The 26,654-nt window shown below is 48.7% G+C and overlaps 1 protein-coding gene across 36 annotated transcripts in view; it reads left to right on the forward strand.

Moving 5' to 3' along the window:
* Positions 1–24,681, forward strand: part of Celf4 (CUGBP Elav-like family member 4) — a 276,506-nt gene extending 251,825 nt beyond the window's left edge. For 6 of the 36 annotated variants that reach the window (XM_055625334.1, XM_055625337.1, XM_055625335.1 and 3 more), the window contains exons 8-15: positions 1,150–1,299; positions 5,231–5,296; positions 6,522–6,605; positions 11,889–11,972; positions 15,621–15,699; positions 15,970–16,141; positions 20,427–20,511; positions 22,563–24,681. In XM_055625334.1, the coding sequence (XP_055481309.1) occupies positions 1,150–1,299; positions 5,231–5,296; positions 6,522–6,605; positions 11,889–11,972; positions 15,621–15,699; positions 15,970–16,141; positions 20,427–20,480 (689 nt within the window). In that variant the 3' untranslated portion in view covers positions 20,481–20,511; positions 22,563–24,681. Of the gene's footprint in view, positions 1–1,149; positions 1,300–5,230; positions 5,297–6,521; positions 6,606–11,888; positions 12,033–15,620; positions 15,700–15,969; positions 16,142–20,426; positions 20,512–22,562 lie in introns of those variants that run through there. The other 30 variants (XM_055625336.1, XM_055625338.1, XM_055625345.1 and 27 more) reach the window with 9 other exon arrangements.
* The last annotated feature ends 1,973 nt before the right edge of the window (positions 24,682–26,654 follow it).

Below are 26,654 nucleotides of genomic sequence, written 5' to 3' on the forward strand. Positions count from 1 at the left end.
CTTCTTCTTTTTCCCCCCCCCTACTTAAAAAGCTTTTTTTTTTGTGCCCTTTCGCCTTTGCCCCAAAACAGTTTTTTCTCTCCCCCCCCCCCCCCCCCCCGGATATCTAGCAACATCCACAGACATTTTTGTCATGACTCAGAAGAGAGAGTGCTAGCATCTAGTGTGTAGAGGCCAGCCAGGTATTGCCACACAGCCCACAATACACAGCTCAGCTCCCTAAAAGGAATTATCTGGCCCCCAATGACTAATACTGAGAAGCCATAGGCTTTACATTTAAGATGGGCTGACATGCTGGGTTCTCTTTTACCAAGCTCTCTGAATCTGTGTACCAGACCACAACAGCAACCTTCCTGAGGTCCAGTTATTCCTTTCCCATCTCAAAGCCACAAAAGACTGAGATACTCTTGGACTCGACTAGAACATCACCCTATTACTTAGTTCTGGTACCCAATCTCAGGGACAGCTATGGGTCTGGGAAGTGGGTCAGCTTTAGCTACAATAGGAACACTCTTTCCAGCCTTTCAGACCTCAGCAAAAATAACAGTCCTACTTCTTGGTATCTGCCACCTTGAATATGGAAGATTCATGGTGTTGTCATTGGCCCCAACTTAATCATCACTACCATGACCACCACTGTTTCTTCTGTGAAGGAAGCCAAATAAGACTGAGACTGGACTCTGAATTGCCATTTGTCCCTTAGTGTAAGGATCTAGAATTCTCAGGTTGAATAGCAAAATTTCTTAGAGAGGCAGATAAGCCTTTCATGGACCCAAAAATGATCAGCCAATCCTGACTTGCCCAGAATGCACAAGAGCCACTGAAAAAGAACAAATGGCCAAGTGTGGTTAGAGTCAAGGACACTGAGAATAGTCTATGTGCTCCAGGTTCAAGGATAGCCATCCATGGACAGAGGAATCTTCATAGGATAGGGGCTCTGCCTTGAACAGTGAATAAGCTGGGGATAATGAAACCACTACATTCAAGAAATTTAGCCAAGGCGTAGTTAACCAAAAACACAGGGTGGCTGTGTGAGCTCTAAATCTGTCCCCTGGGGGGTGGCATGGTAGCACTCCATGGCTCGGCCTTCCTCACCTTTGCTGTCCTTGCCTTCTCTCTTCCCCAACCACTCTGCTTCCCCCAAACCAGGTGGTAGCACCCCTCCAGGCATCACTGCACCAGCTGTGCCTAGCATTCCATCCCCCATTGGGGTGAATGGCTTCACTGGCCTCCCCCCACAGGCCAATGGGCAGCCTGCTGCGGAAGCTGTGTTTGCCAATGGCATCCACCCCTACCCAGGTAAGTATGTCTAGTGGCCCTTCCTTCCCCCCAGCAGACATATTGTCTGTTCTTTTCTTACTCACCGTTAGAAAAAGGAATACACAACCCCAGCCTTCTGGCCATTCCTTGGTAAAATCACACATGTGATCATAGAGGGCCACCCACCTGTTTCAAGGAGCCTGTAATGAGAGAGAAAGGACCAAAACCATAACATGGGAAGTACATTCACATCAATAAGAAAAAATTCCATCCCAGGGACTATTTTCAGGAAGAAAAGACACAGGAAGCAATTGTACAACCCAGGTAGAGAAAAGAGGCCAGTAACTGCAAATTGATTGTGAACTTACGCTGTAATAACTAGGAAAACAGGAGCTAAAGGAATAACCATATTTAGTAAAAGTAACAAAGGACTCATTGGGGGAAAGTGCTGGAGTTATTTTGAAGAATGGTCTAGCCATTGCATCCCAGTCCAGTCTTTCTCGGTGCACACAAAAAAATAGGTCAGCACTTTGGACAGCTCCTGTCCCGCTGCTTCTGGGTCTGTGTTTAGGACGTGAAACTGATTTTTGATTGTGGATTGACTTTGTTCCTGTCAAATTCAGTGGTCCTCACATGGCAAGAGCACGAAGTTGTCCTGAAGCACTCTACCTTCTCATAGGAAGGATGACAGATTCCAGGATGGGGAAACAGGGTCCAGAGTCCTAGACTAACAAGTGGCAACGTAATAGAGATGTGCAAAGTCCTGTCCTCCTTTCTGGAGGTCAGAGGAAGGGGCCATAACATCCCAGTCCTCGAAAGATGCTTGGATTCCAGGACATCGGGTTGTCCTCTAGGAAGTCAAAGTTCGTTTGAGAGCACAATATCCACCTTCCCACCCCATCTTTAAACAGCACATCTAAGTCTGATCAGGAGGGAATGTTCTCTGATTCAAGATGACTAAGGACTCAAGTAAAGAGAGAGTCCTGCAGCTCTAGGGTGGGCTGTCCTGGAGACCCAGAGGCAGGAAAAGGCCAGCTTGGAAGAGGCAGGGTTATTAGGAGGTAGTCTAGTAAGGACAAGAGGACATCTATGGTAGACACACCAACGAGGGGCAGACTCATTCTCATCAGAATCCACTACGGGTCTTGACAAAGCTTAGAGGTTCTCATTTCACAGACATTTGTAGTATCAAAGAGCTGTAGCAAGAGCAAAGCGTGATCACTGTGATGAAGGAACAAGAGAGAAGCATTGCCTAGCTGTGGACACAGAGTTGACCTCGATTCCAGTGCATGCCCTAGAGTGCAATGCTCAGGCCACAGAGGTCCAGGCAGGGACTTTTAGAGCCCAGAGGATCTGATGTGCTGTTTAAGGATGGAGACTCCTGCCTGGCACAGGTGGTGGAGGAGGGGCTTGGCATGCTGGAAGCTTAAGTGACCCTGCTAATTTCAGTCCTGTCAGCTGGGAGATGTCACTTCTGGCACATCTGGGTGTCTTCTTCCTCCACTCTTCCCTGCCTCTAAGGCCATCTGGCTCTCCAATTCCTTCCCCACCCTCACTGGCATCTGTGAGCCATTTCCCTGATGGAGCTTGGAGACATTTCTTTTTTTCTATTTGTAACAATCTGCCACATCCCTTAAACAATTCCCTGAAAGAACCAGAGGAGGCATGGAGAGAAGGAGAGGAGAAAAGTAGTACATTAAAAAAATTAATTTACCATCTTTAAATGCGTAGTTTGGAGCCACCGTAATGAGCGAGATCCTTCAAAATGTTCACTTTTTGGCAGTTACTAATGAGGTCGTTAGGCAGAGAAACAGAGAGAGGTCTCTGCATGCATCTCTCCAATTTTTAGCCCCAGTCATGTCTCTGTTCTCCCATCTTGCTCACAACCATGCTTGGAGTGCATAATGTTTGTGGTTTTAATGGCCCCACACCACCCTTGAAAGACTGGCTCCCACAATCACCAAGAACTATTTATACTTTCTTCCCAATGCACTATTTGCTGAGCTCCTAGCACTATGCTGGGCACTGCCTCTAAATTGTACAGACCGTTTCACACATTGGCTTCAAACTTCGTGCCTTGAGAAAAGGGCACCATTTCTTACGTGCATACAGGTGCTGAATGGGTGAGCATCTGGGAAGACCAAAACAGCAAACCAGACATGGCTGTCACTTTAGAGGACTCACAAGAAAGCAAAGGAGACAGGCTCTAGAGCAGAAATTAGCTCTGCTAAATATCAACAGCTTGGAGTTCTTGGTTCTAGCCTCCACCATGGGGAAATGTAGGGATTGGGTGTTGGGTTGGGACAGTCCCAGGCAGGAAATAGCTCATATGATCCCTGATCAGCTTCCTCCTGCTAGGCAGAGCCCCCCTCCCCCTCTTTATATGTGTGTGTGAACAAGTGTGCTTGTGAACATGGACACACACACAATTCCTAGGAGTGTATTATGTTACCTGCTTGTCTCCAGAGACCTTTGTCCCAGGCTGTTCTCAAGACTCCTCTGAGCCCTAGGAGCTGTTCCCTGGTGGAAACTTAGACAAAGGCACATGGACAAGGGCTCAGAAGGAAGTGGGAGTTCTCTTCATTAAAGGCATCGGAAGCCTCATAGGCACTCAGCTTTCCTGGTCTGAGTCAAAGGGCACTTGAGCCCAGGAGCTTTTTTTTATTGCCACCCATTTATTATAAATGGGTTAACCCATTTATTTCAGACTTAGTGGGGCTGGATCCTCCCAGTGCATGGGCCTCCCTGGTCTATCCCATTCGTTCTGTCAACCATCACTAGTCTTGGTAACCAAGGGCTACATACACTGCTGGCGCATACTTCATTCTTCTACTGAGATCTCCGCAGCAACAAAAACCAGAGGCAAAGCAAAACTTGCCACTACTCTCCAGTTTCCCAGAGGGTCTTGCTAAAGCTTTTATCTTCTTCTGGCTCCCCAGTTTCTCTAGGGGTTATCTTTGTCCAAGTCCTGTTGACAGACCCAAGAGCAGTAATTTCTTTTTCCTTCTGTTGCTGCTATAATGATCATGATAAAAGGCAACTTGAGAAGGAAAGAGTTTGTTTGGCCAACATATCAAGTGGCCACAATCCAGTGAGGAAAGCCGAGGCAGGAACCTAGAGGCAGGAACTGAAGGGAAGGCCATGGAGGGGTGCTGTTTACTTGCTTGCTCTCCATGGCTTGCTCAGCCTACATTCTTTTTTTTTTTAAGATATGTTTATTTATACAACATTCTGTCTTCACACCTGATCTTACTATAGATGGTTATGAGCCGCCATGTGGTTGCTGGGGATTGAACTCAGGACCTTTGGAAGAACAGCCAGTGTTCTTAACCTCTGAGCCATCTCTCCAGCCCTCAGCCTACATTCTTATACAACCCAGGACCACTTGTCCAAGGGTGGCCCCAACCACCTTGAGTTGGGCAAAGCCCATATCAATCATTAATCAAGAAAATGCCCTGCAGACTTGTCTAGAGTCCAACTTGATGAAGGAATGTTCTCAGTTGAAGTTCCTCTTCCCAGATAATTCTAGCTTGTGTCATGTTAGCAAAAACCTACCCAGCACAGAGACAGAGTGTCAGGGTGAGCCCTCCTGAAGCCTTTCATTCACTCATGGGATCTGCAAGCCATTCTCTCATTCACTGCTCCTACATTCTTCTGGGAATCTGTGAACAAAAAAGGCCCCCAACCTGAACATCCCTGGCTCTTTGGAACCAACCTCAGTCCTACCCCAGGCCAGGTTCACTATGTACTTCCCAGTTAGAATGGACAAATGTGTGTCTACTTAGGGTTCTGGGTGCAGAAGGGAGAACACCAATAGGACCCCGCTCTCAAGGTGCCTGTCTCAGCTGCCCTCTCTCAGGGACAGCCTAGGGTGACTAGAGAAGGTGGCAGAGCCACAGTGGGGCATGGTGGGGAAGAGGGCCTAGTTTGGGTGGTCATCACTGACCTCTGCTCTCTTGGCTTCCTGCAGCACAGAGTCCCACTGCAGCGGACCCCCTGCAACAGGCCTACGCTGGAGTGCAGCAGTATGCAGGACGTTAGTATCCATGCAGCCTCTTGGCTCTTGCCCTAGATGTCCTCACCTCTCCACATATCTGGACCAGGGGTGCCTTCCCTCTCCAGACCTGCTCCAGCTCTGCATAAGGAAGGGAGGAAGTAGTGGGGCCTCTGGGTGGAAGGAGGGAGGGTGGTACTGGCACCACTTGGGATGTCTTCCACCTCAGGTTCACTATATGGTACTCTGGCATGGGGGTGGGTGGAATTGGGTGGAGGGAGGGCCAGAACTCCTTGAGTTGGAGATCCAGGCACATTTTGATTTCTTGTCTGTATCGTACCGGTCGCCAGGACCAATGTACCTGGTAGTCTCAAGCTACACAGCCATGTCGGTTGCTGCTCTGAGCAGTTCCTGGTCTCTGACTCAGGAAACAGAGGCCCGGGTTAGAGAGGAGTAGGGACTCTGGAGGGGAAGCAGCTTGGAGGCCAGAGGAGAAGCAGCAAAGTGGACAGGCAGGCAGGAAGAGACAGCCTGGGGCCAAAACGCCAGGTGTTACAGAACCCAGCCAAACTGTCAACCAGGCCTCTCCCTTTGTCCCACCACTTGGCCACATACTCTTGTCACCCATACTCAGCCTGTGCCTGCTGTCTGGCCTGGTGAAGGCACTTTTCACTTGCTTTGGAGATCTAGTGATGCTCCCTGTGGGTGATGGGGCTACATCACAAGATGGCACTTCAGGGGAAGCTGTCTTCACTCAACTGGAGCCGAGTGGAGGCGCCATTTTTGTGAGGCCCGCTCCAGCTCTAACCTCAGGCTCTGCAGCTGTGAGAGTTAGGCTGCATTGCCAAGAGAGACAGCTCTCCCCCTTCCCACCCCCGACCTTTCCCAGCTGAACACAGAGCTTCAGGTATAGTCTCGGGGGACACACATCCACACATCTTCAGACTCTTTACTTCTCACCAGGTATCATCTCAGCAGAAGTGAGGATAGGTCAGCTGCACATGCACGCACGCACGCACGCACCGCACGCACCGCACGCACCGCACGCACGAAGTCGTCTCTGATATACATATTGACACTTCCCCTTCAGAGGTATCACAATTTGAAAGCTGCTTTCTCTGAACTGCCTGAGTTGCTGTACACCTTGTGGCTGGTGGCTCTTATTAACTGACACTGAAATCTTTCTCTTTGTTCTGGTCCCCCCCACCCCCATCTCTATCTCTCTGCACCCTGTTGTCATCTCTTGACTTTCTCTTCGGCTCCTCAGCAGCTGCCTACCCTGCTGCCTATGGTCAGATAAGCCAGGCCTTTCCTCAGCCACCGCCAATGATTCCCCAGCAACAGAGAGAAGGTGAGTCTTGACCCCTCCCTTCCCCACTCCCCGAAGAGGCTGCTTTATCTGGGCTTCTGGCTTCCCCAGGCCTCTGATGGAACCTTGGTTAGATGTTATGGCATAGAGGTGGATTAGAGAGCTGCAGGGCTAGAAGAGGTACTCTCCTATTCATACAAGGAGGTGTGCATCTTATGGGCAGCTAGCTCTGAAAATCAAAGCGGTAGCCTAGCCCAGGGGCAGATGACCAAAAGCATGCCCCAGGGTCCAGAAAGGAACCTCTTCAACTTCCCGTTATTATTTGCCAGTGCTCTGACACAGCTCACATGCATGTATCTTGGTTCTTAAAAACCAACTCTTGAGAATGGGGAAGTTGTTTTCCTTCTGCTACAAGCCCTTTCAGTTACTCTTAAACAAGTCCTAACAGAATGTAAGGTTATATTTGCTGGTGGAGGCCTTGTCCCTGATCCAGGGAGCTCTCTGCTTTATGGAGAACACACAGGTCCATTCTCTGGGGTGTTATCTGCGGTCCATCCTCTGTGTTCCCAAAGAGTGTGAGCAGAGCTGGGAGGGGCAGCCTTTGCAACACTTGCACTGGGAAGGAAATGGTGATGAGCCTGAGGTGGTTGAGGAAGTGAGGTGCTGCAGGAAGTAGTGTCCACCTACCTTCCCTGAGGAGTAGGATTTGGCCAGTATGGAGGGCAGGAAGAAATAAATGCTCATGGCTGCAGGAGCCAGGAAAAGGAAGCAAGTTCATCCTGTACAGGATACATGAACCCTCCCAGTTATTGGGAGAGAAAAGCAGTGCTCCCAGACAGGCTCCATGGGCAGGATGAGGTGTCCTACAGCTGCAACGCAGGTCTGATGAAGAGGGTTGCCCTGGAAGGCTGTGTGCAGAAGCCAGTGTTGGTAGAGCAGGATAGGTAAGACCAGAGCCCTAGTAGAGACTACATGATGGCACCCATCAGTTTCCCTCTCAATACACAAAGATCCACAGAAACAGCAAGATGGGATACTATGTAAACCATTGTCTCAGAGGCCCTGCCACAGAGCTTGAGAAACAGGGACACTAACAAGACCCATCTTTTTCAGCCCCTGGTAATAGCTACCTGTAACAAGGCCACCAAATCTGTCCCAGAAGTTGCCAATGGCAGGCTCCAGTGGTTTTCAAATGTAAGACATGAGGCCCCTGCAGTAGACTGTACCAGTGATCTGGAGCTTAAGGAAACTGCTTTGGAGCCAACTGATTCAAATCCCTTTGGTGAGAGAAACCCCAGAGGACTCAAGCTCCTGAATGGTTGCAAATATGGATTTCAAACTACATCCTCAGGCTCTGACTCCCAGAATGGTCACCTTCTGCTTAGGTGATTCTGTACAGTCACTCCACTCCAGCACTTACGCAATAAAGACAGTGAGGACAATTCCCTAGAGAGATGTGTATATCAAATCTCACTGAGGTCTGCTCTCCTGTACCCCATGCAGCAAATGTCTACACATAGCCTATCTCTGCCGGGAGCCAAAGCTATCTACAGAAGCCAAAGCCAAAGCTATCTAGTGAAGACTAAGCTATCTACTGAAGCCTAAGTCAATTAGTGAGTCAAAGCTATCTAGTGGAGACAAAAGGTGTTTGCTAGGCCAAGGCCAAATAGTGAGCAAAGGTCATTTAGTGGAGACCTAAAGCTATTTAGTGAAAGTTATCTAGGACCCTAACTCATGGGTGATAGACTGTGAGGACATCAGTTTGTTAGAGCATCCATGAGAAAACATCCCTAAGTTATCTTGCAGGCACCCTATTTAACACATGAAAGCACTCTTCCTGTCTCCTGCAGCAGCTAATTACCTTCCCCCTTTCTTGCCTTCTCCCTATATAAGTTGGGTAAAAATTTCTAATAAACGGAAGCCTTGATCAGACAAACAGACTTGGCTCCCTTCCTTGTGCTTCTTGTCCCCCACCCCAATTCCTTCCACTCTCCTCCCTTAGGAACCCCGTTGAAGCCCTGCTGGTCCAGGGCATGTCTCTACCCACTTCCCACCTCCAAAGCCTCACAAGGCATGTCCCCATGCATCAGACAGCCCCCAAGGCCCACATCATCACATTTCCCCATACCCAGGACCCAGGAGGTCTGTGGTAGGCTTCTCCCATTCCTTATCCCCATGCCTAGCAGTAGATGAGCACCAACTAGGCCCCCATCAGTGAGCTGGGCAGGGCGAGTAGTCCCTTAAGGCCTGCCTCACCCCAAAAGTCCTTCCCTGGGCTGTGAGCCTTGGGGCTTGCCTTCCTGCAGCCCAGACCTTTCTCAGCTAGGCCAGACACACACACACACACACACACAGAGAGAGAGAGAGAGAGAGAGAGAAATGATAGCCTTTACTACTGGCCTTAAACTCAAGTCCCCTTGTGCTTTTTACCGCCTACCCCCAACTCCCACCTGTGCTACCCTACGTATCTAGCTCTGATTTTCTCACACCTTTTCCAGCTCTGCGCAAACTCAACCATACCCTGTCCCCTAACCAGGCCCTGTGTGACAGGCCTCACTTTGCCCTTTCAAAAATATTTCATGGACCCATCCCTTTCTCCTGGCCATGATGTAGAGGCTCCCTAGGGAACAGAAGGCAGGAAGGAGTGGGGCATGGATACAGATGCTAGCAGAACCATGCTGTATACACAGTGGGTTATGGCATTAGGGACAGGTTGTGGGCTTGGAAAGAGGAAAACTAGCACATAGAAGTGGGGAGGTAAGTGCTACAACTAGGGGGCACCATGAACAAAAGACGTTAGCAAGCATGAGTTGAGCCTGGGGCCCAGGAGATAGGAAGAAAGGTGGGCCAGAGGCAGACAAAAGTCAGGTGCCACAGGTGGTATGAAGACTGGGAAAGAAGGCTGTGTTCCCTCAGCTCTGTTGCAGGCAGTCTCTCGCAGCATGGTTACCTCTCCCATGGCCTACTGTTGAATGTCAGAACACATTGGTAGCTGAGGAGGATGCTCCTGTCAGCTCCTAGTCTTTGAGCTGAGCCTAAAAACCAACAGATCCCAGAACCAATTCCCAGGCCACCTGGTGCACAGATGGCTCAAGGGTCTCTGGGGTGAGTATGGCTGCAGCTCTGCCTGAGGCTAACTGATCACTTTCTGTCTCTGAAGCTGCATGTCACTATTGCCCTAGGTTGGACTGGATTCTGTGAATGAAGCACTGCAGGAAGAGTTGGAGCGCAGGATCACTGTTAAATATGGGGACAATAACGGCTCCTAACATCCCAGTTAGGGTGACACAGCAGGGCATTCAGCCACACCTTGCAGACAGAACTGAGCTGATGTCTCTGAAAGCTCATAGAGGAATCTAAATTTGGAGTTTATTCCAATTCCAATTCCAAGGCAGCTTTCAGCATGGGGTAGAGTAGAGCCATCAAGGAAGCCTTGAAGAGTACGAATGAGAACAGGAGGGGAGGCATATGTTGGGCCCCAGGGAGATGTGGATGGGAGAAGGCGAATGGTCTAGTTATAGCGAGTGACCTTATTGTGGGAGAGAAAACCTCTGTGATGTGGAGAAAAACCCAAGCCAGTATGGACTTGGGCCACTAGAAGGAAAAGGCCAGAAGAAATCTCAGGGAGATACAATTGGGGGAGAGGATCTGGAGTGGATCTGGAGTGGTGCAGTATAACTTAGATTTGTCCTCATTGGTGGTCCCCCCCAAGGTGGTCCTATCTAGCCAGGGACCATTAAGAGGTACATTTAGCTGGCATGCACTAGCAAGAACATTGCATGGTTGGAGCAGACAGGGTTAAGAGAAGGGGCCACCAAAGTTTGGGTGGTGGTAAAGAAGCACACCCTTGCCTAGTTCTGAATATGCCATCCGCTGGCAGAGGTCCTAGTGGGAGAATCTACCAGCTGCTGGAGAGGTCAGTGGCTTAGAAGGTAGCTTTAGTGGGCAAGGAAATATTCAGGCTCTGGGCCTGGTAGTGGTGAGGCAGTCAAAGGAGGAAGATGGTGGGAGGGCAGAAGAGCACCCAGAGCCAGTTATTTGTTCCCAGGATGGATTATCTGGCAGCCTCACTGGTTCTAGGTGAGGAGGACAGTAGCTTCTGGATGCCTAAGTCATGTAGCTGGTGGCAGGCCATGCTGTTGTCTTATGGCCTTCACTGGGACTCATGTTTAGACATCATCACTGAAGTGACCTTAACTTTCCTCAAAGTAAAAAAAAAAAAAGTTTCCTCAAAGTTCAAGGAAAACACGGAAGATGCTTTTTAAGATAACAGGACAACTAGGGAAGATTTCCATTTAAATAGTTAAAATTGATCCTTTGAACCATTGTAAAAAACACAGCTTTATCTGGAAATTCCAGAAATACAAAGTCCTGGAGAAGCCTGGAAGTTTATGGTTCATGACAGGTAGGAGGAAGTATGAAGTTCATATGAAGTATGGGTTCATATCTTGGCTTTACCACCCCCTACACACCCTGCACTATGTTTTTTTGGCAGCTTAGTTTGGAACTCAGTTTCCTCAGCTGTAAAGTGGTGACAGTGTAGCTAAGTCAGAGGATGGGGTGAGTCCCACACAACTTGCTTAGGACAACCCAAGGATGTTCCCAGGCTGGAAGTGTTCTGCCTGCTATTCAAACAAGAGGAGGCAGCTCAGGGGTGCCCTGACAAACCGTGGAGCCTCCCTGAAGCGGTGCCTATACCAAATGCTGGATCGGAAAGAGAAAATCTTGCTTTCAATCATCAAGAATAGGAGGGAGCGTAAAGTATGGAGCAGGGCAGCTGGGCCTTTGGAAGGAATCTATGTGAAGACTGCAGGCCAGGCCTGAGCTGAGACTGAAAGGCAGAGAAAGTAAAGTGCCACCAGCACAGGGTGAGGGCCATGCTCTCCACCCTCCCAACAACAGGGAATACTCCCAGGGCTGGAGGAGTACCTCCAAATTCTGTGCTCCTTCCTCAGCACCTCATTTCCAAGGACACAGCTGATCAGGCCTTGGCATATTCACCTCCATTCTCTCATTGCTTGCCCTTCCAGCCCCAGAGCTGCTGCTAGGGCACCACTGTTGATCTGTTTGCTGAAAGACCATTGAGACACAGAAACTTGCCCAGGGCAAGTTTCAGTGACTTGCCCAGGGCCACGTAGAGTTTGGAGCTCATACTTGGGGCTCAGTAAAGTCCCCCATTCTTTGGGGGTTGCTTCTTGAAAGAGCCTCCACCTCCTAGCCCTGCCCCTCCTTCCCTGCTGCGCTGCCTAACTCACCTTTCCTCTGTCTCTCTCTTCCCCCACCCTGGCATCCCTCTTCCCTGCCCATCCCCTCCCCTCACCGCAGGGCCAGAGGGCTGCAACCTGCTCATCTACCATCTGCCCCAGGAGTTTGGGGACGCTGAGCTGATGCAGATGTTCCTCCCTTTCGGTAATGTCATCTCCTCGAAAGTGTTTGTGGATCGGGCGACTAACCAAAGTAAATGCTTTGGTGGGTAAAGATAACAAACCATTCGGCTTCACCTAGGATGGGGGCTGCCCCCCACCGACTCCTCCTGCTCCTTCACACTGCCCCAGGTGCTCCTGGCTCAGCCTCCATCTCAGTCCTTTTCTTCTGTTCTGCTTTTCCTTTGGCTTCTCAGCTTTTTCCACCCACACTCAGCTCTGGTTTCCCAGTCCAAGAAATCTTTCTAGCTCCCAAACCCAGTTCCAGCCACCAAGAAAAGGAAGAGGTCGCTGTGGGTGGAGGTGGGGGGATAGAATGCAGAGTCAGAGCATGACTCATCTTCCCAACAGTGTCTCATGCTCAGAGAGTCTGGTTTTGAGCCTTAGGGTAAAAGCCAGTGATCCAGAAGTTCGTCAGCCTGAGGAGGCCCTATCTACCTGCCCTTCAGCCATCTCTCCACCTCTCTGTCCTGCCACATTTCCTATGCCTGCCCTGTTCCTTGCTCCCTTCATGCCATGCAGTGACCCCACCCTTACACCCACTTCAGACCACCAGAGTGGGCATTGTTGAGGAGCCAGGAGGAGATTGCCTTCAGGAAGTCTTAAGTTCTGAGCTCAGTAGAAACCACAGCTACTTAGCAGCTGTGAGCTGTGCCAAATACCACGCGATGAAGCAGTAGGGAAGGCAGAGGAGGCTGGAATGGGCATGTGGCTGGAGGGAGAAGAGGTAAAGGACAGGAAATGAGCCTTTGGAGGAAAGAGGGTTCACAGTACTAGCGAAGAGGTCTGTACTAGACTTTTGCTATTCTGCAAGGAGTCTTTGATTGGGCGTATTATATTTTGTTTTTATAAATTTGGTATCTTTATTCAGAAAGGTCTAGATCTCATGGGATCCTCTCTCATGCTCACACCTTTTCTTTCAACTCCATCTTGGTCCATCTTCCTTCTTTTCATTTACCCCATCAGAGCATCGTTGTAGTTATATCTACTCATGAGTCCCCAAGGGTATAGAACCCACAGTGTGCTTACATGGAGTCAGAGCTGGTCTGCCAAAACTTCATACAGCTCAGATTCTTGGTGTTTGAGGAGTGAGTGACGGGCTGTGATGGCCAGGGAACTTAAGGGTGGTAGAGAGAAGGGAGCCCAAAATGAAGAAGCATCCCAAAGCATTAAGTATAAGGCATTTTCCAGTATGGAATCACGAAAATCTTGGGGACTCAGGATGTGTTCTCCAGGAGAGTCAAGATCTTGCCATCATTGTGCCCTCCCCTCTGGCAGCTATCACAGGAAACTCATGTTTCTTCAATCATGTAGAGTTGCCCCAGCATCTTATTTCTTTTTGGCTATGGAAAAACAAAGAGAAAAAAATGCATACCTTGCCTCTCCCTATCTGATTGGTATGTTTCTTTAAGAATTAAGATGATGTATATCTAGCTCATCTGGATGTCTGCTCCATTTGTGCTTTACCTGAGAAGCATCATTTATACCACAAACATCATGTAAAGAACACCACTAGGAGCCTCTAGCCACATCACATCTGCCTAATTGGCTGTCCCTCTGGACACAACCCAGTTTTCAAAGTCATTTCCCTGGCGTCCCCATGACCAAGCTTTCTTTTCTCTGTTTTGGAAACCTTCTGGACACCTCTGCTCAATTTCTTCTCTTCTTAGGCTTCTGTCATGCCAATCTAGCCCTCTCCTCCCCTTTTAGCCACTTGGGTCCCCTGGCTCACTTCTACAGCAGAGCCTTCTGCCCCTCTCCCAGAGACTTGTAGTTCCAGAGCTCCAGTGAACACTCTGAACCACCTCAGTGCCCTCATTTATGAACTGCCCTGCAGTTATCCCTAGGAGATCCTTAAGGGTCGATGAGGCAGTCAATGACAGAAGTTTGGCCAGAGTGCCACAGTTCCTCTTATAAAAGGTATGAGGCTGTAATAATGTCCTGTGCTAACTAACACCCACCCCTCAGAGGCTGTATAACGGTAAGCAGAGCCTTCCAGAGCTTCATGACTGAGTGCGTGGCACAAATGCCCCTCCTTGGAAGGAGAGCTTCTACCTCTGAGGCTTTTCAATGTCTGGAAGCCAACAACTCCTTGAGGGTGGGGTAGGAGGCTCTCTGGCAGAGGAAAGCAGTGAGCATGGGACATGGTACCGTCAGCCCTACACGCAAGGAATTCCCAGTCTGCAAACCTTTGCCCTGACTGCCAGGAACTTGAGGAAGCTGCATGAGGAGGGCTTGTTCCCCTGAGCTCAAACACACTTCCAGCTCCTTGGCTCCCAGGAAGCGCTTGCCTTTCCCAGAAGCTGGGCTGCTGGTTTTCCTCAAACTTCTTCCAAGTGGCTATCCCTCCTTTTGGCTTCACTGAAGGCAGCCCTGAGGTTTTCCCACTTTTCTCAGCTTTCCCCTTCTCCCCATCAGAAAGAGACACCGAACCTGGGTGTCCACGTAGAGTCAGTGCCAAAGGTGCCCCTGTGGGGGTGGGGAAGGGGTGCAGTCATGTGGGGATAGGTGCTTGGCTTTGCTCTTCTGTCTTCCTTAGTCTGGGGACAGCAGTGAAAACAGACTTTCACACACAATGAAAACTGCTCAGGATCTGCTGAGCACCTGTCTTTAGTCACCAGCCATACAGGAGGGAGATGGCCAGAGGGGATTTGGACCGGAGGCTCCTAGCCACTTGATTTTGCACGCTGATGCTGGTTTTGTTGCCCTGAGCCTGACTCTAATCACTTCTGCTTGCGCTTGTGTCCATATGTGCACAAGTGAGACACGCACCCTCTTCCTTCATCCTTCATGATATACAGCTGCATGAGTAAGTTGAGCAAAGCAGGAAGGGGACAAGAGGAAGAGGGAAGAGCCAGATGTAGACAGTGTCTGGGGAGAGTGCAAAGGGAAAAAGGAGTGAGCAGGAAGGGGAGAGTGAAAAAATCAGGAGAGCGAGGGCATGGCTACATCAGCGTGAAGCCAGGGGCAGGCTAGAGGTATGCAGCAATATCCAGAAAAGAAGCTACACGCAGGGTCTGGCCACAAAATGATCTCTTCCCTAACTTACAGCCATCTGGAGACCAGCATGCTCCGAGTATAGCCTGAGCATGTCAGCCACGCTGGGTTTCAAATGTTTTGTAGGACCTAGGTCTGTTTTTACAGAAGATAAGCCCCTGAAACGGAATGAAACAAAGCTCTGAAAGTGTATTTCCTGGAGATTTGTGACAGGAGGCCATGCTTTTACTTGATGTCCCCTGTTCTGGTCCCTAGCAACCTGCCTATAAGCAAGCCCGCTGGACCACAGAAACCCCTTTCCCCCCCAAGCAGTTAGGGAACTGCTTACGTGATGTCTATATGAGAAACTGCTTTCAGAGGCGACTTCCCAACTTAAGCCACAATCTGGTGTATCTACGGGTGTTAGTTAGCAGTGAAGCGCAGAGCAGAAGGTTAGTGGCAGGCGCTCCACATCCCTAGGAAGGCTGCTGCAGGACACATCACGTGGTGTGTGCTTAGCTAAGGGGCTTCCCACAAGCGGCAAGGGCTGCGCACAGCCCCAGGGGTGAGGCGGGTTTTGGGAAGGGGGTGACGGGGCGGTGGAGTGGCTTCCCCGACGTTCCTCCCTCCCGGCCCTCGCACTCCTCTCTCTCCCCAGGCCGGCACCCCGTGCCCTCCCGCTGCCAGGCCCCCTCCTGTCAGGGAGGACAGTGTGCAATAAGCTCCTCCGCCCGCAGGTGTGTCCGCCCTCTCCCGCGGGAGGAGAGGGCCGAGGTGGCGGGCCGGCCGGGGTGGGGGGCGGGCGCCGGCGCCACCGGGAGCCGAGGAGCAGTCTAGCCCGGGCCGGGGCGCCAGGCCGGGAGGGGCCTGCGGGCGGAGGGGCGGGGCTGAGGCCGGGCCGGGCCGGGGGCGGAGCCTCGAGCCCCGCCCCTCCCCTCCCCTCCCGCCCGCAGCGGCCCCGGGCGGCCCCGTGGAAACCCAGGCCCTGGTCCCTCGTGTCTCGCCAGGCTTCGTGAGCTTCGACAACCCGGCCAGCGCGCAGACCGCCATCCAGGCCATGAACGGCTTCCAGATAGGCATGAAGAGGCTCAAGGTGCAGCTGAAACGGCCCAAAGACGCCAATCGCCCGTACTGAGCGCCGGCGGGAGCGTCCCCCGGGGGAGACCAGGACTCGCACAGGTAACCGTGGGCGGCGGGGCAAAGGGAGGGAAGGTTTGGATGGACCCGTCGCCTTCTCAGGCCTTCCTGGGCCCGGCCCTCACCTGTGCCTTGGACCCGATGCGCCCTGGTCAATCCTACTCCTGGCTCAAGGCTTACATCACAGGCATAGCACTAAGGCCATCCCGGCAGAACCGGGTTTGGCTGTCCCCTCTGCCTCTAGGCCAAGAGGGGCAGAAGCGAGGAACGTTTGAGAAGATGAGCAGAGCCTTGGGCCTGCACCTTCAGGCTCCCATTGTCATTAGCCAGGGGCCCTAGGTGGGTAGATGGCCAGTTCAGGCCTTGCGGTGAGGAATGCCCTCAGGTCGAGCCTTCTCCCAGTCTCCCTGGCTCTCTTGCATGCCCAGGTCTGCTGGAAGTGTGCACGCAGCCTCCTCCTTGACTCCTTTCCTCTGTAACTGCCCTAGTTTAGCCAGGACAGGAGGGGCAAGGATTTTCAAAAGCACTTCAGCAGGAGGAAACACAGCTGGAGGACACACAGCTGAGGAAGGAAGGGTACAATGTTGGAACCTTACTTGGTCTGCCCACGCCTGGCAGCTGGAGGCAGTTAGAAACTCCTTTTTGGGTTAAATGTTCTCCTGGGCAGAGTAGATTACTAGGAAAGGAATTGAGGGAATGTTCTAGGCTACTAAGTCCACCTCTACCACTTCCCCTGATGCCGCTCACCTCAGTAATCCTCAGCTTAGTCACGGACCAGAGCTGAAGGCCACCCTTGGCCTCTTCTTGCTCAGGCTGCTCCACCCCACCCCATCCTCGGTGCCTCAGGCACTGTGTTGGGTACATGGTAGGGCTGGGAATAGAATGCCTAGTCTTGGTATGTGTGGGAATGGTAGCTGGGCTGCAATTAGGTAGTCAGGATTGTCAGGCCAGCCTGAGTTGATATTGGAATAGACTTGAGAAGGTGATGGAGGCACCATCTGGAGATGAGTGGCCTCTCACTGGGGTAAGGTCAGGGACAGCATATCTAAGGAGCAAGCAGGGGACTCAAGGTGTTGCAGGGAGACTGAGAAGTGGGAGACACCCAGGGGAGAGAGGAGCCACTGCTTGGAGCCTGCAGGCCACTGCATGGACTTAGCTCTCTTCTGAGGTGAGACAGGGTGTCAGAGGGTTCTTTAGGGAGGCTGAGATACCCTGTTGCTATGTTGATGCTAGGCTGTAAGGGCTGCAACAGAGATCTGCTGTATCGACCTTAATCTGGGCAGATTAGGCTGTGTGAATGTTTAGATGAAATTTGAAGGTAGAGTCAAAGCTGCTTTTCCTGACATAGCAGAAGGTGTGGAAGGGAGAGAGGACCCAGGAGTGACATCCACAATTCAGCCCTTGTGACAGGAGAACAGAGTCTGTAAGAAAGATTGAGCATGTGAGAGTTAAAGCATGTATGTGGAGATTCATGATCAGGAGTATGGGAGGGAATCTCCAGATTCTGGGTCTCTCATGTCATTTCACACTTCCCAACAGGGGTACAGACGCCAGCAGAAGACCCTTCTGTATCAGCTGGAGCAGGGGTCTTTTCCCTCTGGGTGAACATTAGCTAACACTCTGTGATCCTGGAAGATCAAAGCTGACCCTGCCCTCCTCACTCCCCAGCCCCACCTATTTCTACCTTATGTGTAGATTCGGGCATGTTGGGCCACAGAATCTGAGCACCATTTTGTGCTGGGCATTAGACTTGGGGCTGGGGGTACAGAGACGAGCATGTTACATAACACACACACACACACACACACACACACACACACACACACACACACACCACAGGCAGTTCAAAGAGTGTGCTGTCATAGGTCAGTGGAAGGTGATGCTAAATGATGAAGTGTAAGCTAGTCACTTAGGAGAAGGAGGCCTGAGTAGAGGCTTGAGGGACCAGGTCAAGCTGAGAGCAGCCAGGTGGTGAGGAGGTGACTTCGACTAGGTAGTTACCATGTAGTAGTAAGGTGGGCTGTTCAAGCAGGTTTGGTGTTTTCTAAGGCCAAGTCAGAGCCACTGTGAGACATCTCTGGGGAAGAGAGATTCAGGCAAGGTAGCTGGGTAACATGGCTGGGTTTGGTTCCACAGACAGAGGCCTCAATAGGGTAGGGTTGAGGTTGGGGACAGAAAGGCTCTCCCCACTTGCTGGTTTCCATCTCCACTAGCTATTTGGGCCTGGTGTGTGCCCAATCCGTGGAAGGCTGGACTATAGCTTCGGGCCTGGGTTATTAATGGCTAGAGTCAAGCTATTTTAGATGGTGTATCTGAATTGGTCCTGCCTGGTTCAGGATGGTGGACCAGAATGTTCCAGACTTGATCTCAGCTTGTCTGTGCTGGTCAGGACCCTATTATCAACCCAGGGTTCTGTGCTCTGTGAGATAGCCCTTTTTGGGGAATGGATACATGGGAGATTGTACTGTGTGTCTGTGAGAGATGTGTATAGAAGAGATGAGGGCTGTATGAGAGAGTTCCTTGATGGAGTTCTGAGAAGAGGGGATGTATACATTCAGGTCTGAGTCTACATGCCAAAGATAGTGTCTGGCACCAAGGAACAGCTGGACTGAAACTGGGGAGACAGGAAGAGCAGAGTGCAGATAGGGAGTTCTGGCTCTAGAACCAACATGTCTTACAGCAGTTGCCAACACTAACACCCAATGGCAATATACTGCTTAGTTCTTAGGACTCTTCTCATGGCAAAAGGACCCTTTATCTAGGCAGCCTAGCAGGGATGGGACATTGTAAGAGCTTCTGTGAGGGACTGGAAATGCAGAGGAGGGTAGCAGTCAGGATGCATGAAAAGCAAAGAACGCAGTGTGAGTTGACAGACAGAGTGGAGGCCATGTGTGGGCCTACTTGCTTGGACAGCTTAAGTAACATTGTGAGATTCTAGGTTTACTCTACTTTCAAGGAAATCAAGACAGACTGGAAGTGGACTGACTGCACAGGGGCTAGTGGGTTGGAGATCCTGGAGACAAAGTGAGGATGTGCAGGTCTTGGCACAGGTCTGGGTGCTGCAGAAAAACAGGGAGCAAGCTCACAGATAACCTTGGGAGGGGACTTAGAGCAGGATCGATCCAAAAGAATCCCAGAAGTGAGGAGCATAATGATGTCTACAGAGGAAAGCAGTCAGTCTTAACCCTGAGGGTTCCTGCTAGGGACTTGGGACAGCTGGGAAAGCTGCTGGTGATAGTGTAGAGGAGGCATGGGAGAATGGAGGAGGGGTCCCCAAAGCCAAGGAAAGAGCAGCAGGGGCCAAGGCCAGCACACTGCCTTCTGTAGCCCCACCCTGCAGCTCTCTACATGGCCCTTTCTTAGCTGAGAACCACAGGCCTCTCTGAGGACCTCACAGCACAGAAGCAAGCTCAAGTTGGCCAGCTGTTGAGCGAGTAAGAGGATGAGGTAATCACAAAAGAAAGTGCTAGTGCTCAGGCATTACAGGACACCAGGGATTCTGATGTCATTTGCTCTGAACCTTGAAACAAAAGACACTGGTTTGCCAGAGCAAAGAAGTGTGAGCACAGAGGTGCCCTGTAACCCAGGAACACCCTTTCTGAGGTGGGATCCACAGGTGGGAGGGTGCCGCCCAGGTGGACTACACTGTGGTGGCAAAGTGACTCAGGAGACTCACCTTTCCCACCTGCACAGCCCACCAGGGCACACTGGCACCCCTGCAGGCCCTCAGGTGAGGAGAGCTCTACACGTGGGGGAGAAAGAACTGAAGGTGTTGATGGAGCTTGCTCCCCGAGACCTGCTTGCTGGCTATGGTGGTGTGAGGGGCTGTTAGATTTTTTTCTGGCCCCCCTCACCAAACTGCCTGTACCCCTTCCTCTTCCCAACGCATGGTGGGCGCCCTTAGGGGCCCCGTGTGAGGTTCTGCTCCTGTTCATGGTGTGCCATGCGTCTGCATAAGTAGCTGTGTGTGTTTGTGTGTGTTGATGTGCTCATGTTGTCTGTCTGCTGGCTTCCTCCATCCTTTGAGTTCCTGTTGGTTCCCTTATGATTTGACTGCTGTTTTTCTCATCCAAGCTTTTAGACTGATGCTGTGGTCTGGTGCTGTATAAATATTTTTCCTTTTAATTTTAACTTCTTCCTTACCCTTCTTTACCCTCAACCCTCTCCTTGTTCCTCTTCCCTCTCTAATTCCACTTTCCCAACCCCTTCCCAGCCCTCCCCTCACTCTCTTGTTCCCCCTCTCTTTCTCTCTCTCTACATATATAAATATATATATATAAATCTTTTCTTCTTTTGTCATTCAACCAAATTCCAACAACCCAACCAGGGCCAGTCAAATCCACCACAGTCTCGCGCTGAGCTAGGAATAAAGTTCACGTAATCACATGAGAGTGGAGAAAAGTCCCCCATCCGTAAGTTCAAATCAACTCAAAGTTCACAGTGTGACATGATGGCGTCATGTAACAAGGCTAAGAATCGGTTGCATGACACTTGCCGTCAAGTTTCGTGGAGGTGCTGTGATTGGAGCGTTTTTCTTGGATGTCGTACCCGTGGATGATTGGCCAGTCATGATCACACGTGCATTTTCTTAACCCTTGTGCTGCCACGGTCTCTATTGCTGTGCTCATTTTTGTTTCGTTCTTGGTGCTTGCAGTGGTTTTACTTTCTGTTGTTTGGTTTTTCTTGTTCAGCGTTTTGTTTTTTCTTTTCCTTTCTTTTTCTTTTTTTTTTTTAAATGCTTCTCTAGATGTCACATAGAGAAAGAAAAAAAAAAAAAAACCAAAACAAAAGAACAAAAAAAAATTAGTAAAACTAAAAGACAAATTCCTCAATTATCAAACATGGGATCATTTAACTTATAAACCATTCTTTTTTTTTCTTAAAAATAAGGAAAACATCTTAAAATATTTCTGCGTGGTTGATTTACTTGCACTTGAAAATATTGTGATTTTATTTTTTTCTAGAAATTTGGGGGCCTTTTTCAATTGACACTTTCCTAGGTTTGGTCTTTTTCCAGTTAGTCTATTTTAAATCTCACCTTAAAAGGGAATATGAAAACCAAAACCAAAATATCTATAGTAACAAAATGATAAAAAAAAAAAAAAAAATTAAGCCAAAAAGCTAGAGTCCAAAGCCAGAGGTCTCTGAGAGAGAGCCTGGTAAAAATTGTAAGGTTTGTATTGTAGCTACTTCTGCTAAATTGAATGTGGGGAAGGAAGGGTGGTTGGGGTCATGGGAGGGTATTTTTGGTTGGTCTGAATGAAACAGTAGCAACAAAAGCAAAATGCATCTTTTTATTTACAACTGAAAAAGGGTCCTTGACAAGTGTTTTTTAATTTTATTATTGTTTTCTTTGGTGTTGTAATTGTTTAGACTGCTGTGTACGGTTTGCTGTTTGTTGAATCAACAGTGTGAAAACCTGCCAGCATGGATTGATACACGCATGACGTTGTCCCCTCCAGTGGGGGCTTTGCAGTTATAATTTTCTTGATGTAACAGTCACCCCCATGTATAAGTGGAAGCTGCTTGCTAGAATGGAGATGAGCCTCATTTGTTAATTCACAATGGTTAAGCATTCGCCTTCTGATTCTAGTCAGATCATGATTTTTTCCCCCTTAAAAACAAAACAAAAACCACCATTGGAAAAAAAAAATTCCAAGAACTGTTTCAGTTAATATTTTAAGTTTAATAATTAAATCTATTTTGACCTTTTTTTAGGTTCTCCCATCCAATCCCTGGAAGTTCTGAATTTCCTCTAAATTCCCTGGCATGTATGAGAAAAGTATTATGTATGTGCATATGTGTGTGCATAGATGTATACACATACACACATATCCATGTATATATACATATGTGCAGGTGAATCTGTTCTACACATATATCCAGATATACATATATATACACACACAGCCTCGCAAATAGTTACTAACCTTGGGGAAGAAGTGGTTGGCTAGAAAGAATTTGGGAAAGCATTTGGCAAAATTTGAGCGGCAGTTAGCTCTGTCTTCCTAGTTTTCCTCAAGCTGGGGAGGAGTGGGCTGGCCTGCCACATTTCTGCTATCTTGTTTGCTAGGCTTCTGTATACATATGGTATCTGGGCTAGGTCCCTCGGGACAAGTTATAATTACAAATTTCTATCCCACAGTCCCAAATTCTTCCCTTAGATCTAGCAGCCCCTTAATCCAGAACCCTTCTTAAGGAAGCCAATCAGGAATTCTCTTCCAACAACTAAACCCCAGCTGTAACCATAGCCACTAGATCACCCAGTGGTTTTTCAGTTTGAATAGAAGAACAAATTTCTTTTGGCTGTATCATGATCATGACTAATTCTCATACTGGTCTCTCTTCCTTCCCACCCACCATCCCCCAGAAATCCCATCTTCCCCAGAGGCAGGGTCCTATTGGTGTTTGGATGCATTGTTTTCATAGCTGGCTTAATCAGCAATGATTTTCTTCATTTTAGGGCAGGATGCTGAACGGGCTACATTAAAAACAAACCTCTTTCTCTCTCTGTTTATAAATGAGAACTGTTGGACGACACCTTTGACATATCAGCCAATACCAATCAAGCTGAAGACTCCAGACACTCTGTGTGACTGTAACATTTCTTCAAGGAAAGTATAGCGTCTATGGAGTACAGAGGGCACGTGTTTGGGGAAAAATACACATGACATAAAGATGACGACGAAGAAGAAAAATGAGATAAAACAAACAAACAAAAAACCTGCAACTTTAAACCGAAATAACGTGAGCCCAGATGGGGAAGCTGAAGGGCTGGGCACTAGGAGACACTGCTGCTGCCAACCGATCCTGGGGCTTTTCCAGCCCGTGGGCGCCTGAGTCAGGCAGGGGCAAGCGTACAAAGGGGCCTGGTCCCCAGCAGGCGGCTGGGAGGCCGCCACTGAGCATCTCTATTTGTCATTCCTTTAGCTATTTAGGGACCAAAGGACCAAACTTTTTATTGCAGATGTGTAGCTCTGTCAATTAGAGGTAGAATGGAGACCAACCTCCTTCCTGCCTCCTAGCTGTTCTTGAAACAGCTTAGAGCGATTCTATGAAAAAAAAAAAAAAAGTAATAAAAAAAATAAAAAATAAATAAAAAACGAACAAAAAAAAAAAAAACAGGAAAAAAAATAATGCTTTGACGCTTTTAAAACAGCAAGATACTAGTTCTTTGATACTTTGAGAGGCGCTTTGATTACCCCGATTGAAGTCTCTGAAACTTTCCTATGGTTTTCTGTATTATATGTCCGGATGGAGCTGTTAAGATAAAAAGATTGGTGGATATTTGGGGAACGACAAAGATATTAAGTCATTAACCATGAAGAGTGAGAACACGAGGGGAACCAGGGGACTTCGAAGGCAAGGTAATTGTTGTGAAAAGTCTGTAAATGCTTCTAACTCTTCCCCCTCTTAAAATCATAATAGTTGTACAGAATTTTAAAAGGAAAAAGTTTAAAATACCTATATCATAGAAGAAAAAAATTAGAGGAAAGCAAAAAACAAAAAAAAAAAAAAAGGAAAAAAAAAACCTTATAGAAGTTAGCGTTATGCTAAAATCCCAGATGTTGTAGGACTGTACTTCTGTAGAGTTTAGACTGAGCATCGATCCCGTCTCCCCGCGAGTGCTGTCGGACTCGGCCCCCAAAGGCCAGACCGGGCTGTCCAGACCTGCGGGCTCCAGCCGGAAGCGCCACTCCTCCAGGAAGCGCCTCTCCGGAAGCGTCCTGCCGCCTCTTGCTTCGCCCGCCCGCCCAGGAGCTGCGCGCACGCGCGCTCTCTCCGCCCTCCTCACCTCTGCTTCACTCGCCTTCTGTGCTTGTTCCGGAGACTTTCCAGGCCAGGGAGAACTGGGAACTTTTCATCTTCAAACAACTAGACAACACACACACACACAAAAACCTTAACAAGAGAGAGAAACAAACAATCTTTGAAGAATTTCTGAAACTGTTTACAAGGAATTTTGAAAAACAGGGATGTTTAAATGATGCCGGCTCTGTTTTTCTGTAAATAAATTTGCATATTTTGTAGGACTTTTAATTGTAATGATAGAGAAAAAACAAGGAAAACTATTTAATGAAAGCACGATATTTATCTTTGGTAAATGACTTTAGAGCAGTTAAAGACATTGCTTAAAAAACTCAGAATCAGAAAAAAACATTGAATTATTTAAGAACACATATATTTTAAAGTATAACATATTTATTATAATTTATTTGCACCCTTGGGAAGACTTGCTTTGCATTCTGCCTCAAGAGCTGCTCATTGATGTCCATCTGGAGGCCAGAGGGATCTCGGAAGTATCTTTTTTTTCTTTAGAACAACAAAATTCTGGTTGCTCTCAGGCCTCCTCCCTTTTCTTTCTATTTTCTTGTTGTTTTACTTCATCTAGTTTTCTTTTTGTTTCTCTTGACTCCTCCTTTTAGGATGTCCAGATGTTGTAAAAAAAAAAAAAAAAAATTCAGCTGCAGTTCAGTACAACTGCTCTTTTCACACTGACTCCCTAAAACTCCTTGTAACCTTCTGTAACTATTGGATGACGCTTTCTCCAGCTTAGCCCTAAATAAAGCACAGTTTAAAAAAAAAAAAAAGCCCTCAAAGAGTCCTTATTTCTCTGTGCCTCTCAGGTTCTCTTCAGTTGTCCTTCAAGATATCAAAGGTCTGTGCAGGACCTTGTTCTTTCTGAGACCTGCCATAAAGGTCTTCACTGTGACCCCAGCAGTGTATGGGTACAATAAAAGGCAGGCCTGTTTACCCTAAGGAAACCTCAACTGGCATTATCGCAGGCTCCATTGCAAGTTCATTTGGTTTTGGGCTTCTTGGGGAGAGTTGGTCACAGTGTCTAGGCATAAATATCACAGGCCCCCTTTCCTTTCTGACAAAAGGAAAGCAAGGCTTTCTGACTTGAAGATTCACCTAGAGTTGGACAAGGTGATGTTATGCCTTCAGGGAGGAGACGGTGGAGGGAAGGGACACAATCCAACTTTGACATGGAGCCTTTTGCTCTTGGTCCTGTACATCCAAGGACAGTTTGCCTGGATGGAGAAAACAGGAGTGTGGATGTTGCCCTTGGAGTCACTGTCCTGGGAAGAGTGTGTAGAAAGAGGAGCTGGAGTCTTGTTCTGGGAAGCCTCTTAGGAGTGCTGTCCCACACTTAGACATGACATAAGCTCTGAATACCGTAGATGCCTTGGGAGCAGATGAATAATGTCCTAATGGGACGGGACAAGAAACGACAAGAAACAGGGTTTGAAGGAGACCAGGGATGGGGCTCCTGAGTGACAGCTTGGACAGAGGAATACTAGCCACATGTGTTTCTCAGGCCCTTCCTGAGAGAAAAAAAATTAGAGGAAAGCAAGTTTATTTTTGTTTTATGTGCATTGGTGTCTTGGCTGCATATATGTCTCTGTGGGGTGTCAGATCACCTGGAACTGGACTTATAAGCAGGCCTGAACTGCCATGTGGGTGCTGGGAATTGAACCAGTGTCCTGGAAGAGCAGCCAGTGCTCTTAACCTCTGAGCCATCTCTCCAGCCTGAGAGATACCGTCTCAATGTTTTCTAGGTCTCAGCATTCAACCCTGAAATCTGGTCTAGGGATAGACAGGATCCAAGAGTTCATCACTCTCCATAGTTAGGGGTCAGGAAGTTGTATAGTATAAGGTCTCTGCAGGAGGGAGATTGAGCCTTGGGGAGCAGGAAGCCATTCACTGTTTTGGAGTATGAGACACTGCTTCAGTACTGCTTGGCTTCTCCAAAGAGGGGTGTTAAGGATGGTGATAAGAATAGCTTCAGAGCAATCCCTGGTGTCCATGGACCCTTCTTCCCACTTTTCTTACTGGTGACAAGCACCCGTCCCATGTCTCATCCAGGCCCTGGAAGTGTCAGCTAGAGAAAAGAGACCTCCATGTATCAGCAAATATGGATAGAGCCACTGTGGGATAGTTCTATGATAGAGTAGACTTACTATGCCAAAATTAATTCACACACCCTGGTCTTCCCAACAGGATGTGAACTTAAGGGAAAGCCAGCTCTGCCCATCCCAGGAGCCAGACTTCTTGGAAGAGTTCACTTTAGTAGCTGCACTGGTCTGATGCTGTAATACTTTGTAATGAGTAGGAAGATAATTTCTAAAACATTCTCTGGGGAATGAGAGCGGGTTTATAGGTTTTGAGGCCTGAACTACGTTAAACTGTGGTTTCTGTAGATATTAAGAGCTGAAGTGCATCATACCAGCTAGAGAAAGACCACTTCAGCTACCAGTCATTCTCAGGCCTTGAGGGTACTTACCACACAATGTGACCCTTTGTATTTACCTGCCACTGTCACCCTTGCTCCAGGCCACTGGCCTACCCTGTGGCCACAGAGGTGTTTTGGTTTAGGGCTGCAGGGACCTTTGGAATTGCCACCAGAGAAGGGATGAGATGCTTGTGAGCCACTTCTGCCTCTTCAACACATGACTGAATGGAGAGATTCTGTCACCAGAGCCGTGGTGTGAATTTACCAGTTGTAGAAAATAAACTCTGGGCAGCAGGCAAGGCTGCACATCAAGCAACT

The sequence above is a fragment of the Psammomys obesus genome, unplaced genomic scaffold (genome assembly GCF_907164565.1).
Source record: "Psammomys obesus unplaced genomic scaffold, mPsaObe1.curated_primary_1811, whole genome shotgun sequence".
Lineage (NCBI taxonomy): Eukaryota > Metazoa > Chordata > Mammalia > Rodentia > Muridae > Psammomys > Psammomys obesus.